Here is an 18,482-nt window from a genome sequence, read left to right on the forward strand (position 1 = left end):
TTCTGACTCCTAACTTCTGTCCAACTTCCACATAAAACTGAGGTAATTAAGATCTAAAAAGAGAGTGGGAAGAGTTTTACAATGAATTTTGTTTAAATAAGCCAAGCAATGTAGTTTATATAGATTGGTGGTCCTTGATAATAGTTTAACCACTCCATGCTCTCAGCACTGTTGACATATCATTTCACAGGTTGGAAACCTGGCTTTCAAACCTGTTTTAGTACAACACATGGTATGGTCTTCATTTATATTGCAGTGCCCTGTTCACACTCAAACACCCACACACACACAAACACCTGAAACAAAAATTTCAATGAAATATTAATCTTTAGATGCCCTGCTCTCTAATGTTTCCTATTCTAATTTATCTCATCAAAAATAAATACAAACATCACCAATTTGATTTTATACTCTACTAAATGCCATGACCTGTATATGAAATACAATACATTTTCACGGATTCTTTAAATAATATAGTCCCAGTAAAACACAATTATTCCAGGAGTTTTTTAAATATATACCTTTTGATTTAGTCTTTGGAATAGATTTGCTCATAGCACACTTGTTCCCTGGGAGCAGTGAAATTATAAACTTTAGGGTATACTTTTTCCCCTAAGAATTTTTCCCCTTATCACTAACCAAAATGTTACTATTTCATTCTCTGCTTGATACCTTTTTCCCCTGGATAAATGTTAAACACATGAAGGGCGCTTATGATATTAGTTGTTTCTGTATTATTCTGCCAAAGCATGCAGGCTTCTGTCCCACTGCCATGATCAAACCTGAAATTCATCTACAAAGGACGTTTCCCATATTTAAGAACTACTTTTCTAGATCTACCCATGACTTCTCAAGTTGTTTATGCCTTCATCTGATTTTCACTGATTGTTCACTTTCATGCAGAACACAGAGAGCATTTCGATATACAACAAATTCATAAATAACTGAGGAGATGTTCATTCACAGCTGAACATTATCCTTGACATTTTATAATTCAATCTGATATTTGAAATGTTCAGACTTCTTATTATCACTGATAGTATAATAAGCTCTATAAGGATTATATATGATCTCCAATCTGGCTTCCAACCTTAGCTTCCAATAATTTTCTCTTCTTTCTGACTTCCTAAGTACCCCTCAACTATTTAGGATATGCACGGCCTCTGAACAGACCACTTGACCGAAACACATCTTGGCAAGATTAACTGTTATTTCTTTAACTCTCATTGAAGTGAAGCCATTTCCTTTGTGCTTTTCATTGAAGCGTTTTTCCCCGCTGCATAAACTGTAAACACATAAGAGGTGGTTATGACACAAGGTGAACACACCACTTCACCGAAAAACTACTCCTGGCAAGTTTAATTGTTATTTCTGTGAGTTTTGATGAAGTGTAGCCATTTTATTTCTTGCATTTGGCACTGTCAATTACTCCTTTATTCTTATGATATTCTAGACTAGCAGTTTTCAACTGTTTCATCTCATGGCACATATACACAAATGACTAAAATTTTATGACACATCAAAAATATATATCTATTCTGCCAATTTAACAAAAAAAAAAGGTATAGTCTTAATTCAATCACACCGATGGCTGTTGTTGTCTTGGCTGTTGTCATTTTTTTTTGGTTTGACAGTCTAAGGGAATAAAGGTCAATGCCCTTGACTAAACAGTCAGATGTTGCATGTTTTAAAAATTCTTGTGGCACAGAGGCTGAAAATCACTGTTCTACACACATTGTATCATACCCACATTCTGGTTTTTGTTTTCCCTTCTGGTCTCCCCTTTACAAGTCCCTCTTCTCTTACTTACCCTCATAACATTGATGTTTCTCACATTTCATCCCTAAATCCTCTTCTCTCTTTTTCTATGTGCTTTCCCAGGGAATTGATTAAATCCTGTGACTTTCATTTAGCTTTGAAAATGTGATTATTTCAAAATCTACCTTTTTAATATGATCTCTTAAAATGGAACTCATTTGCACTTTGCAAATATCCACACCCTCTAAACAAACTTGTTCAAAGTCGAATGCCTCTTCTTCATCTCTTTAATCTTTGTTTTCTCCTTGTTCACTGTACTAAAACCAAAAGCCAGTAATTACCGCCATATATTAACAATTGATATCAAGCTACATTATTTCATACTTTAGCATGATCTTGAAAGTCTATTGACATTGCAGTTACTTTCACTTGATTTTTCAGTCTCCCTGATTTTAACAATGGGGAGTTTTCTGTGTGTGTGGTAGTAGAGCTATGAAGAATGTCTCTGAAAACCTAAGCCTACCATAGTGACAGGCAGGTATTGTAGTGGTCATCCTAAATGGACTACCTCTCTGCAAACATTTTCATCTAATTATTTGTGTTTTTTCCTCCCCGTTACTCCATGCGTTTGCTAATTCTGACCTACACCTGGCTCTTAGTGACTCCTTCCTGTTTTTCACTTAAGACTCTTCAGAGGAGTCTATTCAAAGTTTATGAACCACATGAAGACCTTCGTATATGTTGTGTACACTCTATGCTTAATAGAGGATATAAAAAATTGTTTAAAAAAAAGGAATTTTACCTTGTTTTAATATAATAACCACAGAGTGGAAGGACTTTGAGATATAGAGTTAATTCAAGATGATATTTACCCTCTGACTTGGATCAAGGTATACTGCTCAATACGTACACTAAATTTTATTTCATTTTTATCTCATTGAAAATTGATTTATTTTTATCACATTTTTGTAGCAGCTGGCTTACTATATATTTCTGAAAGCTTTCAATACGGAGAGTGAAAAAGAAAGAATGAGAAATGCAAGTATATGCTTTGACATAATCTTTACTGCAATTCTAAAACTACTCTGCCATCTTCTCATTTTGCCACATCCCTGACTCTAATTTAGGGCTTTTTTTTTTTTTTTTTGGCTTACACTTTGAAGGAAAGGTTCTGAGTGGCTTTTAACTCACGTTATAACCTGACTATGTACTCAGCACATGCATGATACCTGCATTAAGGAAAAAGTTTTAATTCACTTATTACTGTTTGACAGAGAAGTGGCTTTCCTTTTATGATTTCATTCATGCTTCTCAATGTGCCTGTCAGAAACATATTCATACCAGAGATTCATTCTGGGTTTGAACCGATGGATGCTCTGCGATTGTTCCTCAGACAACACCAACTTACTACATTAACATCTGCTGATAACTTCACACTCTAGTGCTTATTCAAAGCCATCAATAATTTAGAAAATTAATTATTTTAGAAATTTTAGTTAACTGGGTATGCAAAGGTTTCACTTGATTGCTTTAAAATATTCTTTTTCTTCAGGAGAGGGAGGTACTCTATATTAACCATCTGCCCACTTCTCGTTGTAAATCTTCCAGAGTTTACAATCCCCTTTAAAGACACAAACAACTCTCCCTGGTTTAATGTTTTAGGACAAGCTGGGAGCACTTCCAAGAATGTGAGCATCACAGAAGTAACAATAAATTAAATAAATATTAACAATGACTAACTAATTAAAATAATTAAATAAAATAATAAATGGGAGATATAAGAGGATATGAAGGATTATATGCAACCCACCTGCCTCTTTTTTTTCAGTCTTAAGACATCTCACTGGTGCCTTACACAAATCTGAAAGCTCCAAGTCATGTTTTTGTTGCTAAATATCTTGAAAAATACATTGACACTATTATTTGGTATCTGTTTACTTCTTTTATCTTTTAGAAAACTGAACATTTTATTTGTTTATTTTTTCAAATTTAGTTTGTTTATTTTTCCAAACTAGTATAGCATGTGAGCTCAACAGAACCAGGTTGGGTGCAAGCCCACACAGCTACCAAAGAAGATAGATCACGCTTTTTACCTCAGACTCTTCCCCTTCTTGTACCATTAGCTGCAGGTCACATAGCTAGCAGGTGAGGGCTGACTCCTTAAAAATAGACCCCAGAAAGGAGAAAGGAGGACAGGGATCACCTGAGAGCAAACTGTCCTCAACAAATCACAGCTCTTCTATTGGTGCACTATTTTTCAAGATTCTAGGTATCATAAATATATCAGGAGGTAAATTCCAAGTCAAGGTTGTTTCTAGAAGTCCTTCATTTCACCTGTTTATAGGTGTCCTGCTATTTATTTGTGCACAAACACAGCCCTATCAAAGTCTTTTTGTGATGCAATCTTTACTGTATTTTCCATGACCATCTAATCTCCTTATAGCCCCTCCCCCCAACAATCACCACACTGTTGTCCATATCTGTGAGTCCTTTTTCTTTTTCACTCAATCCCTCTACCTCCTAACTTCCCCTTACCCCTCTAGGGGTGGTCTCAAAGTCTTTAATCAATTAAAAATTATGAACTTGTTTCTTTCACCATAATTTAACTATTCACATCTCTCAGAGAAAATAATTTCCTAAGCCTCTGAAGAACCACAGACATAATCAACTGAAACCATTCAGTGGATTACTTATCCCTCAGGATCCTCAGGGTTGGAAGGACAAAGAAGAGCACATTTGCATAGGCTTCTATGTGGACTTCTGGTCACTCTTTCTCTGGACCACACTCACCTAACAGGTTGCTCTTGCATGGCACTGATTTATCTGATCCTGTCATTTCTATTGTGTGGCCAAGACTTTCCAGCCAAAAAATTTGCATTATTGTATAATGGAATTGCTACTACAAGGTCTGAGAAAATATCAGAAACTGTCTAGTTTAGATAGACATGATATTTCTATCTTCCTACAAAAAAAATGGGAATGATTTACAACAAAATTGATGTTTGTTTTATCCGCCAAGCATGACCACGTGAATAAACACTATTCCTAGGTGAATTAGGTTTCAAGGCATTGATGAATCTTCCATGTAATCCTTTGGCAAGGATCCTAAAACATGCATCACTAGGGATAATGTCCTCAGAGAACTGAAAATTTAAAATTACATTCAACACAGGACTTTTACACAAATAAAAATTAAATGAAATCTATTTAATATTATTAACAAATATCACCCCAATAAATACAAAAAGAAAATAAAAAAGAATAAGCTTCCATTTTCCTCCTTTTATTCAATAACACCTTTTTGAATTGAATTTATTCAGATGACATTGCTAATAAGATTATATGTTTCAAGTGTACATTTCTATGATACGTGACCTGTATACTGCATTGTGTGCCCACCACCCAAACTCAGATCGTCTTTCCCCACCATGTATTTGACCCCTTTTAGTCTTTACTACCCCCACCTGCTTCGCACTGGAAACCACCATACTGTTTTCTATGTCTATGAGGTTTTGTTTGTTTGTTTGTTTGTTTTTCTTCTTTGTTCCTTTATTGCTTTCAGTTTTATATGACACTTATGTGTAAAATTATATGGTTCTTAACTTTTCTGAGTCATTTTACTTAGCATGATATTCTCAAGGTCCAGCCATAAAAATAAATAAATAAATAATACAAATGCACCTATAGCTGCTAATGTAGTACTTACTAACAGAATACAATTATGCCATTTCTCCCTCTGTAACATATTTTTTAATTGTTGTTCAAGTACAATTTTCTGTCTTTTACTCCAATCCCAGCCCACCCATGCAGCCCTCCTCGATCCCTCTCATTTCCCACCCCCACCCTACTTTTTGTCCATGTGTCTTTTGTACTTGTTCCTGTAAGCCTTTCCCCGTTTGCCCTGAAATTCTCTCCCCTCTCCCCTCTGGACACTGTCAGCCTGTTCTCCATCAGTGTCTTCAGTCATATTTTGCTTGATATAATCATTGCTTGAAATGATTACCATCATTTATTGTCCGATATAAATTTTTGAAGTGTTTCTTCTATCTCTGTGAAATAAGACATTGCTACCTTAATAGGTATCACATTGAATCTTTAAATTGCTTTGGTAGTATGGACCTTTTGATTATGTTAATTCTTCCAATCCATGAACACGATATATGTTTCCATTTGTTTGTATCTTCCTTGATTTCTTTCTCCAGTGTTGTGTAGTTTTCTGTATACAGGTCTTTTACCTCCTTGTTTAGGTTAATTCCTAGGTATTTTACTTTTGTTTTTCTTATATCCAATGGGATATTTTTCTCTTTTTATTATTATTATTTTTTAAATTTATTTAATTATTGTTCAAGTACAGTTTTCTGTCTTATACTCCCAATCCAGCCAACCCCCCCAAGGGCTCCCCATCAGCCTCTCATTTCCTCCACTCACCCTAGTTTTTGTCCATGTGTTCTTTATACTTCTTCCTGTGAATCCTTTACCTTTTCCCCTGAAATTCTCTCCCTACTATCCTCTGTTCCCTGTCAACCTGTTCTGTATTTCAGTGTCTTTGGTCATATTTTGCATGCTTGTTTGTTTTGTTGTTTAGCTTCCTGTTAAAGGTGAGATCATATGGTATTTGTCTTTCACCGCCTAACATATTTCACTCAGCATAATGCTTCCAGTTCCATCCATGCTATTGCAAAGGGTAGGAGCTCCTTCTTTCTTTCTGCTGCATAGAATTCCATTGTGTTTATGTACCATAGTTTTTGGATTCATTCATTTACTGATGGACACCTAGGTTGCTTCCAACTCTTGGCTACTGTAAATTGTGCTGCTATGAACACTGGGGTGCATAGGTTCTTTTGGATGGGTGTTTTAAGGTTCTTAGGATATAATACCAGCAGTGAAGTTTCTGGGTCAAAAGGCAGGTCCATTTTTAGTTTTCTGAGAAAATTCCATACTGTCTTCCATAGTGGTGTACCAGTCTGCAATCCCACCAGCAATGAATGAGGGTCCCCTCTTCTCCACAACCTCTCCAACACTTACTGCTTGTTGCTTTGTTTATGATGGCCATTCTGACTGGTGTAAAGTAGTATCTCATGGTGGTTTTACTTTGCATCTCTCTGATAGCTAGTGATATTGAGCATCTTTTCATGTGTCTCTGGATCTTCTGTATGTCCTTCTTGGAGAAATGTCTGTTCAAGTCCTTTCCCCACATTTTAACTGGGCTGCTTGTCTTCTTGGAGTGGAGGTTCTTTATATATTTTGGAGATTAAACCCTTGTTTGAGGTATCATTGGCAAATATGTTTTCCCATACACTTGGTGCTTTTTTAATCTAAATACTGTTTTTTTTTAACTGTGCAGAAGCCTTTCATTTTGATGAGATCCCATTTGTTTATTCTTTCCTTTATGTCCCTTGCTCCTAGGGGACATATCAGTAAAAATGTTGCTGCATGAAATATCTGAGATTTCCATGCCAATGTTCTCCTTTAGGATTTTAATGGTGTCACAGCTTATATTTAACTCTTTTATCCACCTTGAATTTATTTTGGTGTATCGTGTAAGTAGGTGCTCAAGATTCATTTTTTTGCAAATAGCTGTCCAGTCTCCCAACACCATTTGTTGAAGAGGCTATTATTAGTCCACATTATGTTGCTGTCCCTTCATCAAATATTAATTGACTGTAGAGAGTTGGGTTGATTTCTGAGCTCTCTGCTCTGGTCCATTGGTCTATGTGCCTGTTTTGATTACAGTGGCCTTGTAATACACTTTGATATCAGGTATGGTGATCCCTCCTACTTTGTTCTTTTTTCTCAAAATTGCAGCTGCTATTCTGGGTCATTTATAGTTCCATATAAATTTTTGAAGTGTTTGTTCTATGTCTGTGAAATATGGCATTGGTGCTTTAATAGGTATTGCATTGAATCTCTAAATTGATTTGGGTAGTATGGAAATTTTGATGATGTTATTTCTTCCCATCCATGAACACGGTATATGTTTCCATTTCTTTATGTCTTCCTTGATTTCTTTCTTCAGTATTGTGTAGCTCTCTGTATACACGTCTTTTACCTCCTTGGTTAGGTTTATTCCCAGATATTTTATTTTTCTTTCTGCTATATCGAATGGGATTTTTTTCTTGATTTCAGATTCTACTACTTCATTGTTAGTATACAAAAATGGCTTTGATTTCTGGATATGGAATTTGTATCCCACTGTATTGCCAAATTCACTTATTAGGTTGAGCAGTATTTGGGTAAAGTCTACAGGATTTTTCATGTACACTATTATGTCATCTGCAAACACTGACAGTTTTGTTTCCGTCTTTCCGATTTCGATGCCTTTTATTTCCTTTTCTTCTCTGATCACTGTAGCTAAAATTTCCAATAGTATACTGAATAGAAAGGTGAATGTGGACAACCTTGTCTTGTTCCTGATCTTAGTGGAAAGGATTTTAGTTTTTGCCCATTGAGTATAATGTTGACTGTAGATCTCTCATATATGGCCTTTATTATATTGAGGAAGGCACCCTCTATTCCCACTTTGCTGAGTGTTTTTATCAGAAATGGGTGTTGTACCTTCTCAAAAGCTTTTGCCACATTTATTGATATGATCATGTGATTTTTCTCTTTGCTTTTGTTTATATGATGTATTACATTTACTGATTTGTGAATATTGAACCATCCTTGCTTCCCTGGGATGAATCCCACTTGGTCATGGTATATGATCTTTTTGATATATTGTTGGATGAGATTTGCCAACATTTTGTTGAGGATTTTAGTGTCTATGTTCATCAGCGATATTGGCCTGAAGTTTTCTTTCTTTGTTGTGTCTCTATCTGGTTTTGGAATTAGGATGATGCTGGCTTCATAAAAAAATTTGGGAGTTTTCCATACTTCTGGATCGTTTTGAATAGTCTGTGGAGAATAGGGGTTAGCTCTTGCTTAAATGCTTTGTAGAATTTTCCTGTGAAACCATCTGGTCTGGTGCTTTTGTATGATGGGAGTTTTTCTGATTACCGCTTCAATTTCTTTTGCTGTTATTGGTGTGTTTAGATTTTCTGCTTCTTTTTCATTGAGTTTTGGAAGATTGTATTTTTCTAGAAATGTGTCCATTTCCCCTAGGTTTTCAAATTTCTTGGCATACAGTTCTTCATAGTAATGAAGAACAATCCCTTCTATTTCTGTGGTATCAGTTGTAATCTCTCCTCTTTCATTTCTAATTGTGTTTATTTGTGTCCTCTCTCTTCTTTTCTTGATGAGCCTACAAAAGGCTTGTCTATTTTGTTTATCTTTTCAAAGAACCAACTCCTGGATTCATTGATCCTTAGAATTGTGCTTTTAGTTTCTATGTCATTTAATTCTGCTCTGATCTTGGTTATTTCCTTCCTTCTGCTTGCTCTGGGCTGTCTTTGTTGTTGTTCCTGCAGGCGTAGGGTTAGGTTGTTTGAAATGTTTCTATCTTCTTTAGGTAGGCCTGTATTGCTATAAACTTCCTTCTCAGGACTGCCTTGGCTGTGTCCCATAAGTTTTGGGTTGTTGTGAGATCATTTTCATTTGTTTCCAGAATCGTTTTGATTTCTTCCCTAATTTCATTCTTGATCCATTCATTGTTTAATAGCATACCACTCAGTCTCCATGATTTCGGGTGTTTTGGGTTTTTTCCTTTGGGGTTGGTTTCCAATTTCAGTCCCTTGTGGTCCAAGAAGATGCTTGGTATGATTTCAATTTTCTTGAATCTTTTGAGGCTCGTATTGTGTCCTATCATGTGGTCTATCTTTGAAAATGTTCCATGTGCATTTGAAAAGAATGTGTATTTAGCTTCTTTGGGATGAAGGGCTCTATATATATCAGTTAAGTCCATTTCATCTAGGGTGTTGTTTAATGCCGCAATATCTTTGTTGATATTTTGTTTGGAAGATCTGTCCATTTTTGACAGAGGGGTGTTAAAATCCCCTACTACAATTGTTGCTTTCAATATCTTTCTTGAAGTCCTCTAAGATTTTCTTGATATATTTGGGTGCCCCTATGTTTGGTGCCTATATGTTTACAATGTTAATGTCTTCTTGGTGTATTCTTCCCTTTAGTATAATGAAGTGACCTTCTGGGTCTCTCTGTTGTTTTTTTTTTACCAATTTTTAAACAAGGTTTTATTTATTTATTTTTAGAAAGAGGGGAAGGGAAGGAGAGAGGGGAAAAAACATCAATGTGTGGTTGCCTCTCATATGCTCCCTACTGGGGACCTGCTCCACAACCCAGGCATGTGCACTGACTGGGAATTGAACCAGTGACCCTTTGGTTCACAGGCCAGCACTCAATCCACAGAGCCACACCAGCCAGGGCAAAAATTCACCAATTTTAGTAAGTTGTTTTTTTTTTTACTTTTTTTATTGATTATGCCATTACATTTGCTCTATTCCCCCCTCCATTCCCCTCCACCCTGCATACCCGTCCCCCACCATTTCCCCCTTTAGTTCATGAACACATGTCTCAAATTCTTTAGATTGTGTATTTCCCCTGCTATTCTTACCCTCCCCCTGTCTATTTTCTATCTACTGACTATGCTACTTATTTTCTGTACCTTCTTCCCCCTTCCCCTCCTCCCACTCCCCTGTTGCTAACCCTCCATAAGATCTTCATTTCTATGGTTCTGCTCCTGATCTAGCTGTCCTCTTAGTTTGCTTTTGTTTTAGGTGTGCTTCTTAATAACTGTGAGTTTGCTGTCCTTTCACTGTTCATCTTTTTTATCTTCTTTTTCTTAGGTAAGTCTGTTTAACATTTCATATAATAAGGGCTTGGTAATGATGAACTCCTTGAATTTGGTCTTATCTGAGAAGCACTTTATCTGCCCTTCCATTCTAAATGAAAACTTTGCTGGGTAGAGCCATCTTGGTTGTAGATCTTTGGTTTTCATGACTTGGAATACCTCTTTCCAGCCCCTTCTTGCCTGTAAGGTCTCTTTTGAGAAATCAGCTGACAGTCTGATGGGAACTCCTTTATAGGTGACTGGCCCCTTAGCTCTTGCTGCTTCTAGGATTCTCTCCTTCATTTTAATCTTGGCTAATGTAATGACGATGTGCCTTGGTGTGTTCCTTCTTGGGTCCAAGTTGTTTGGGACTCTCTGAGCTTCCTGGATTTCTTGGAAGTCTATTTCCTTTGCCAGATTGGGGAAATTCTCCTTTATTATTTGTTCAAATAAGTTTTCCACTGGTGGCTGTGCCTTTCCCCCTTCTGGTACCCCTATAATTCGGATGTTGGAGTGTTTAAAGATGTCCTGGAGGTTCCTAAGCTTCTCTTCATTTTTCTGAATTCTTATTTCTTCATTCTTTTCTGTTTGATCATTTTTTTCTTCCTTCTGGTCCACTCCCTTGGTTTGAGTCCCAATTTTCTTTCCATTACTATTGGTTTCCTGTGTATTTCCCTTCATTTCAATTAGTTTAGCTTCCATATGTTTCTCTAATAATTTGTGACTAAAATCAACCAGTTCTGTAAGGATCCTGATAACCAGTGTTTTGAACTGTGCATCTGAAAGACTGGCTATTTCTTCATCGCTTAGATCTATCGGTTCTGGGGCTCTGAGTTGTCCTAGAGCCATTTTTGGTCTATTCGTGCTGTTAAGTAAGCAGAGCGAAGCCTTAGTTGTTTACCAGGACGTGGAGACCCAGGTCGCTGGTTTGTGATGCTGTGTGTGGGGGCGTGGTCAGAGAGGGAGCAATGGCGGTCCTCACCGCTAGCCCAGCCCCTCCAGTTACACCACACGCCTCAGGCTTGTTTATCCGATCGGAATTGTGCGAGCCTGCTGCCCCGAGCAGGCTTCCCTTCTCACTGGTTTCTCCGCACGCAGGTGCGCGAGGGACCGCAGACAGCCTGCCGCGCCTCTTCCCTGTGCGCTCCCGTAGCTAGCTCGCTCTGGATCAGTGCTTTCGGCTGCTCGCGCACTCACCGCGCACCACCCAGGAATTTTTTCTTGCTAACCTGTTCCGCTGCTGGCTTCGCTCCTCATACCGGTCCAGCTGAGTATCTAGTTGTCCTTTGGACTCCGTATTGTCGATTTTCCGTGTGGCTTGGTTGTGACTGCTGTTAAAAATAGTAGTTCTTAGGTTTGGTTGTGCATAGCCAACAGATACACAAAAAGATGCTCAACTTCCCTAGCTGTTTTGGAAAATGTTCATCTAAACTACCATGAGAAACTACCTCACCTCTGTTAGAATGGCTGTTATCAACAAGGCAACTGATAGCAAGTGTGGGAGAAGTTGTGGAGGAAAAGGAACCCTCATTCACTGCTGGTGGGAATGTAAATCTGCACAGCCACCATGGAAAGCAGTATAAAGCTTCCTCAGAATTCAAAATAGAGTTACCATATGACCCAGCAACCTCTCTACCTGAAAACTTTGAAAACGTTTATTCACAAAGATATATGTACTCCTATGTTCAGTGCAGTATTATTAGGATGAAGAACACATGGAAAAATCAAAGTGTCCTTCAATAGGTAATTGAATAAAGAAGAGGCAGGGGTCGCTCCTGACTGGTTGGCAGGCAGGGACTCAGGCCCCTCAGACCCAAAGCCAGGTTGCCAGGAGCAGGGAAGCAGACTTTCTTTGGGAACCTGGCTGTCTGGCTCATTTCTTTCTTCTTCTTCCATCCCAACGCCCCCATGATATGAACCTTTGCCAGGCCAAGGACTGACTCCCCCCCTGCAGACAAATGCAGGGCCATGGGGCAGAGTTGAAAATCAGGCTCAAGGCAGCTCCATGCAGCAAATCCGTTTCCCTGAGTCATCCCACGTCTCTGCGAAGCGACCAGCTTTCCCTCCTCACTGGAGGGAGAGACCCGGCCAGTGGCCAGCATGGCTTTGAGTAGCTGCTGCTGCCCCCCCCCCGAAGTTCCCTGCACCACAGACAGTGATAAAAAGGGCAATCACTGCGATGATGATGTTACACAGAAAGCATGAGGTTCCTGTGCTTTCTGATTTGTTGTTTTGTTTTGTTTTTTGTTTTGTTTTGTTTTGTTTTGTTTTCTGGAGTGGGGAGAGAGACACGATTTTCTAACCAACAGACTTTGAGGCGTAATGGCATCCTAAGCAATGTGAAGCCAGTGTTGCACACCTGAAAGGAATATGCTGTTGCATACCTGCAGTATTTAGGGAAAAAGAAGTTGAAAAAAAAACTGAAAAGCATTATGCTAAGCGAAATAAGCCTGGCGCTGAAAGACAAATACTATATGATCTCACCTTTAACAGGAACCTAAACAACAAAACAAACAAACAAGCAAAACATAACCAAAGACACTGAAATAGAGGACAGGCTGACCAGAGGGGAGAGGGGAGGGAATTTCAGGGGAAAAGGGGAAGGTTTTACAGGAACAAGTATAAAAGACACATGGACAAAAACTAGGGGGAATGGGAAAAAGAGGGAGAGGGGGAGGACTGGGTAGGTAGACTGGGATGGGAGTAAAAGACAGAAAACTGTACTTCAATAATAATTAAATAAAAGAAGAAAATAAATAAATTTTACATAGGAAAAAGGCGAAATAAAAATAAAGAAGAGGTAGTAAATATATGTATACTGGAATGGTACTCAGCTGCAAGAGAGATAAAATACTGACATTTGGAACAACATGGGTGATTCTTGAAAATATGCTAAGCATAAGACAGAAAAAGTTAAGAACCATGTGATCTCACTCATGTGGCATATAAAACTGACAGTAATAAATGAACAACAAGAAATACAAAAGTGCTTCACAGACAATAGTATGGTGGCTACAGGAAAGAAGGAGGTAGGGGGATCAGTAAAGGGTGGAGGTTGTCAAATACATGATGATGAAAGGCTCTTTGACTTTGGATGGTACACACACAATCCAGATCCTGTATCATAGAAATGTACGCTTGAAACCTATATAATCTTATTTCCCAATGTCACCCCAATAAATTAAACCAAAAAAATAAAATTAGAAAAATAAATTTTCTACATTCAAGTTTTTTAAGAATAATATTAGTTGTTTAATATGGGAAAATATTACAAATACATAGTAAATCATTAGTACCTTTGGAACTAAGAAGTGGAACAAATAAAAAAGCAAGACAAGGATGCTCAGCACTAATTGGAAATAATGCTTGATTATGCATATTACTACTTTCTTGCTATCTACATTCAAGTATTAACATTGCAATTAATTAATCAATAGCAATCTATTTTATGTAATTTTAATGCAGGTTTCATTTATTGCAGGTTTTATTTAATGCAGGTTTACCAGGAATTACCAGTGCATTACTCTTTTTATTTTAACTTAATTCATGTCACTTTTGCAATTTTACATAACTTTTATACTGGATTGGATCCATTCAATAAAATATATCATCCTGTGATTTTAAAGATTCTTTCTTAGTAAATGCTTTTTTTGAAATCCAAAATCTTGACTTCTGGCCAAGATGGAGGCGTAGGTAGACACACTGTGCCTCCTCACACAACAAAAATAGGAACAACAACAACTTAAAAACAAAATAATCAGGACTGACAGAAAATTGAACTGTATGGAAGTCAGACAGCCCAGGAGTTGAAATAGACACATTAATCCAGACCAGTAGGTGGGTGGAGTCCAGCAGCTGGAAGGAGAGGGGTCAAGGCACAAAAAGCAGTGACACCGGGCATGCAAGACACCCCGGGCATGCAAGAAGGCGGCAGACGAACCCTGGGCATGCATGTGGCAGCCAGCAGACCCCAGGTGCGGGTTGGCAACAGACAGACCCAGCAAGGCGGCAATTGTGAAGTGAGATACAGCACGCAAGGTGGCTAGCTGACTGGGCAGTTCCACATTCATGTGCAATAAACCAGGCAAAACTGGGGAGAGTGAGAGACCATGCAACTTAGGGTCCCAGCACCAGGAAAGCAAGCCTCAAAACACCAATTGAAAACACCTGTGGGGGTTGAGGCACAAGGAGAGACTCCCAACCTCACAGGAGAGTTTGTGGAGAGACTCACAGGGTCCTAGAATGCACACAAGGCCACCACATGGGAATCAGCACCAGAAAGGCCCAGTTTGCTTGGGGGAAGTGGCAGAATGGACTGAGGTTCGACAGAGAGCAGAGCAACTGCCATTGTTCCCTCTGGGGCCTGGCCCCACATACAGTGTCACAACCCAGTGACTCGGTGTACCCACCCTGGTGAACACCTAAGGCTCTGCCACTTACTGTGAAACAGGTGCAACAAGACAAAAAAAAAATGGCCAAAAAGGAAGAACAGATCAAAGCTCCAGAAATAATACAATTAAGCGACCAAGAGATAGCCAACCTATTAGATGCACAGTTCAAAACACTTGTGATCAGGATACTCACAGAATTGGTCAAGTTTGGTCGCAAATTAGAAAACAAATGAAGGCTATGCTAAGTGAAATGAAGGAAAATGCACAGGGAACCAATAGTGATGAGAACAAAACTGGGACTCAAATCAATGGACTGGACCAGAAGGAAGAAACAACAAGACAGAAAAGAGGGAAGAAACGAGAATTCAAAAACAATGAGGAGAGGCTTAGGAACCTCTAGGACATCTTTAACCATTCCAACATCTAATGGGGTACCAGAAGAAGAAGAGGAATAGCAACAAGTGCAAAACTTATTTGAACAAATAAAAAAGGAGAACTTCCCCAATCTGGCAAAGGAAATAGACTTCCAGGAAGTCCAGGAAGCTCAGAGTCCCAAAGAAGATGGACCCAAGGAGGAACTCACCAAGACACATTATAATTACATTACCCAAGATTAAAATGAGAGAGAGAATTCTAGAAGCAGGAAGAGATTAAGCATTAGTAAGGAGACAGTTACCTACAAAGAACTTCCCATCAGACTGTCAGCTGATTTCTCAAAAGAGACCTTACAGGCAAGAAGGGGCTGGAAAGAAGTATTCCAAGTCATGAAAGGCAAGGACCTACATCCAAGATTGATCTATCCAGCAAAGCTTTCATTTAGAATGGAAGAATAGATAAAGTGCTTCTCAGATAAGATCAAGTTCAAGGAGTTCATCATCACCAAGCCCTTATTATATGAAATGTTAAAGGGACTTATCGAAGAAAAAAAGATAAAAAACATGTATAGTAAAATGACAGCAAACTCACAGTTATTAAAACAAAAACAAACTAAGCAAACAACTAGAACAGGAACAGAACCACAGCAATGGAGATTACATGGAGGGGTAGCAACAGGGGAGTGGGAGGAAAAGAGAGGGGGAAAAGGTACAAAGGATAAGTAGTATAGATGGGACGTAGAAAATAGAGAGGCAGAGGGCAGGAATACTATGGGAAATGTAGAAGCTAATGAACGTCAGACACATGGACATGAACTAAAGGGGGGGATATGGATGGGAGAGGGTGTTCAGGGTGCAGGGAAATGAAGGGGAGGAAATGGGAAAACTGAAATAGCATAATCCATAAGATATACTTTAAAAAAAGAAATACTAGATCTTTCTACTTATTCCTTGTTTTAAAATATACTTTAGGATTTTGAAATGTTTTCCTTGTTATACTTACAAATGGTATTCATTCTCTTTAACATTATTTCTCTACTTATTTGAGTAGTTTTGTTTTGAAAAAGTAATATGCAGCATTATACCAATATTTTATAATAAATTTTCCAATTCTTTCAGCATTAGTAAATAAAGGTTGAGAGGGAGGTCATGATTAGATTTCCTGAAATAACTACTCTCATTTTCCTTAATAAAAATTATTGTCAAAGAGGCTGCTTCAAAAGGAAATGCAAGGGTGACTTGATCAGGGTCTTTGCTGAATAGTAGGCCAAATCTAGATCAGGAAGGGACCAAATAGGGTAGAAACAAGAAAACTGCTTGGGGATCCTAACTTGAACACTCGCCTAGTTCTTTGAAAGCATTATTATTCTTTTGACTAAGTCATTAAACGCTTGTTTCACTTGTTTGTTCCTCAGAGTATAAATGAATGGGTTTAACATGGGGGAAATAGAAGTAGTGAGTATTGAGACTCTCTTATTAATGGCCATCTCATCTTTTGCTGAAGGTTTGGTATAAACAAAGATGCAGCTGCCATAGGTAATAGAAACCACAATAATGTGGGAAGAACAGGTGGAAAAGGCTTTTGTCCTTTGCTGGACAGAAGGGAATCTTAGAATTGTTCTGATAATACACATGTAGGACAAAACCACACATATTAGAGTCATGATGAAGGTCAACACAGAACACGCAATGATCATCTGCTCTAGGACCCAGGTATCAGAGCAGGAAATCTTCAACATAGGATTAGCATCACAGGAAAAGTGGTCAATGGCATTAGAGTCACAGAATTCCAGGCCCAGTCCCAAGCTAAATGGTGGGAATATGATTAACAATGCAGTCATCCAACAGCACAAGATAAGCCTTCTGCAGACCCTGTGGTTCATGATGGTCACATAGTGCAGGGGTTTGCAGATAGCCACATAGCGATCATAGGACATGGTGGCCAGGAGGAAAAACTCTGTTACTCCAAAAAGATCTGTAAAAAATAATTGGCATACACAAGCACTATAGGTAATAGTCTTGTCACCTGTTGCTATGCTGTACAAGAATCTAGGAATGCAGGCAGAAGTGAATAAGATTTCTAAGAAGGAAAAATTTTGGAGAAAAAAGTACATTGCAGTTTTAAGATGAGAATCCACTAATGTGAGGATGATGATGGCCAGATTTCCAGTTACACTCAGCATGTAGGTGATAAGTAGAAATAAAAAAATCAGAATCTGCAGTTGGGGGTCATCTGTCAGTCCCAAGAGGATGAATCTGGTTATCGATGTATGGTTTCTCATTCCTGACTCCTAACTTCTGTCCAATTTCCACATAAAACTGAGGTAGGTAAGATCTGAGAAGAGAGTGGGAAGAGTTTTGCAATGGATTTTGTTTTAAAAAGCCAAGCAATGTAGTTTACATAGATTGGTTTTCCTTGATAATAGTTTAAACACTTCCTGCTCTCAGCACTGTTGACATTATCACTTGACAAGTTAGAAAAAGGGCTTTCAAACATGTTTTAGTACAATACATGGAAAGTCTACATTTTATATTGCAGTGCACTGTTCACACTTAAACACACACACACACACACACACACACACGCCTGAAACAAAACTTTCAATGAAATATTAATCCTTAGATTCCCTGCTCTCTAATGTTTTCTATTCTAATTTATCTCATCAAAAATAAATACAAACATCACCAATTTTACTTTATAGTCTACTAAATGTCATGGCCTGTATTTTAAAAAACAATAAATTTTTAGGGATTCTTCTAAACAATATAGTCCCAGTAAGACATAATTTCTCCAGGAGTTTTGTAAACATATACATTTTGATTAAGTTTTTGGAATAGATTTGCTCATAGCACACTTGTTCCCTGGGAGCAATGAAATTATAAACTTTAGGGTATACTTTTTCCCTAAGAATTTTTCCCCTATCACTAACTGAAATGTTACTATTTCATTATCTGCTTGATGCTTTTTTCCCCTGGATAAATTGTAAACACTTGAGGGGCGCTATGACATTACTTGTTTCTGTATTATTCTGCCAAAGCATGCAGGCTTCTGTCCCACTGCCATGATCAAACCTGAAATTCATCTACAAAGGACGTTTCTCATATTTAAAAACTCCTTTCCTAGATCTCCCCATGACTTTCTCAAGTTGTTTATGCCTTCATCTGATTTTCACTGATTGTTCACTTTCATGCAGAACACAAAGAGCATTTTGATATACAACAAATTCATAAATAACT

At 38.0% G+C, this 18,482-nt stretch overlaps 1 protein-coding gene across 1 annotated transcript; it reads right to left on the reverse strand.

Moving 5' to 3' along the window:
- Positions 1-16,588: 16,588 nt before the first annotated feature.
- On the reverse strand, positions 16,589-17,527 carry LOC119042464 (olfactory receptor 6C2-like). The gene has a single exon (XM_037136185.2). It carries the CDS (start codon positions 17,525-17,527, stop codon positions 16,589-16,591), a length of 939 nt encoding a protein of 312 aa, XP_036992080.2.
- Between the last annotated feature and the right edge of the window lie 955 nt (positions 17,528-18,482).

This window comes from Artibeus jamaicensis, unplaced genomic scaffold (genome assembly GCF_021234435.1).
Source record: "Artibeus jamaicensis isolate MK-2021 breed Jamaican fruit bat unplaced genomic scaffold, CSHL_Jam_final contig_233, whole genome shotgun sequence".
Taxonomy (NCBI): Eukaryota; Metazoa; Chordata; class Mammalia; order Chiroptera; family Phyllostomidae; genus Artibeus; species Artibeus jamaicensis.

What these genes read in the sequence shown, in the direction of transcription:
- LOC119042464 (XM_037136185.2), bottom strand. Translation starts at nt 17,527, where the DNA reads ATGAGAAACCATACATCGATAACCAGATTCATCCTCTTGGGACTGACA.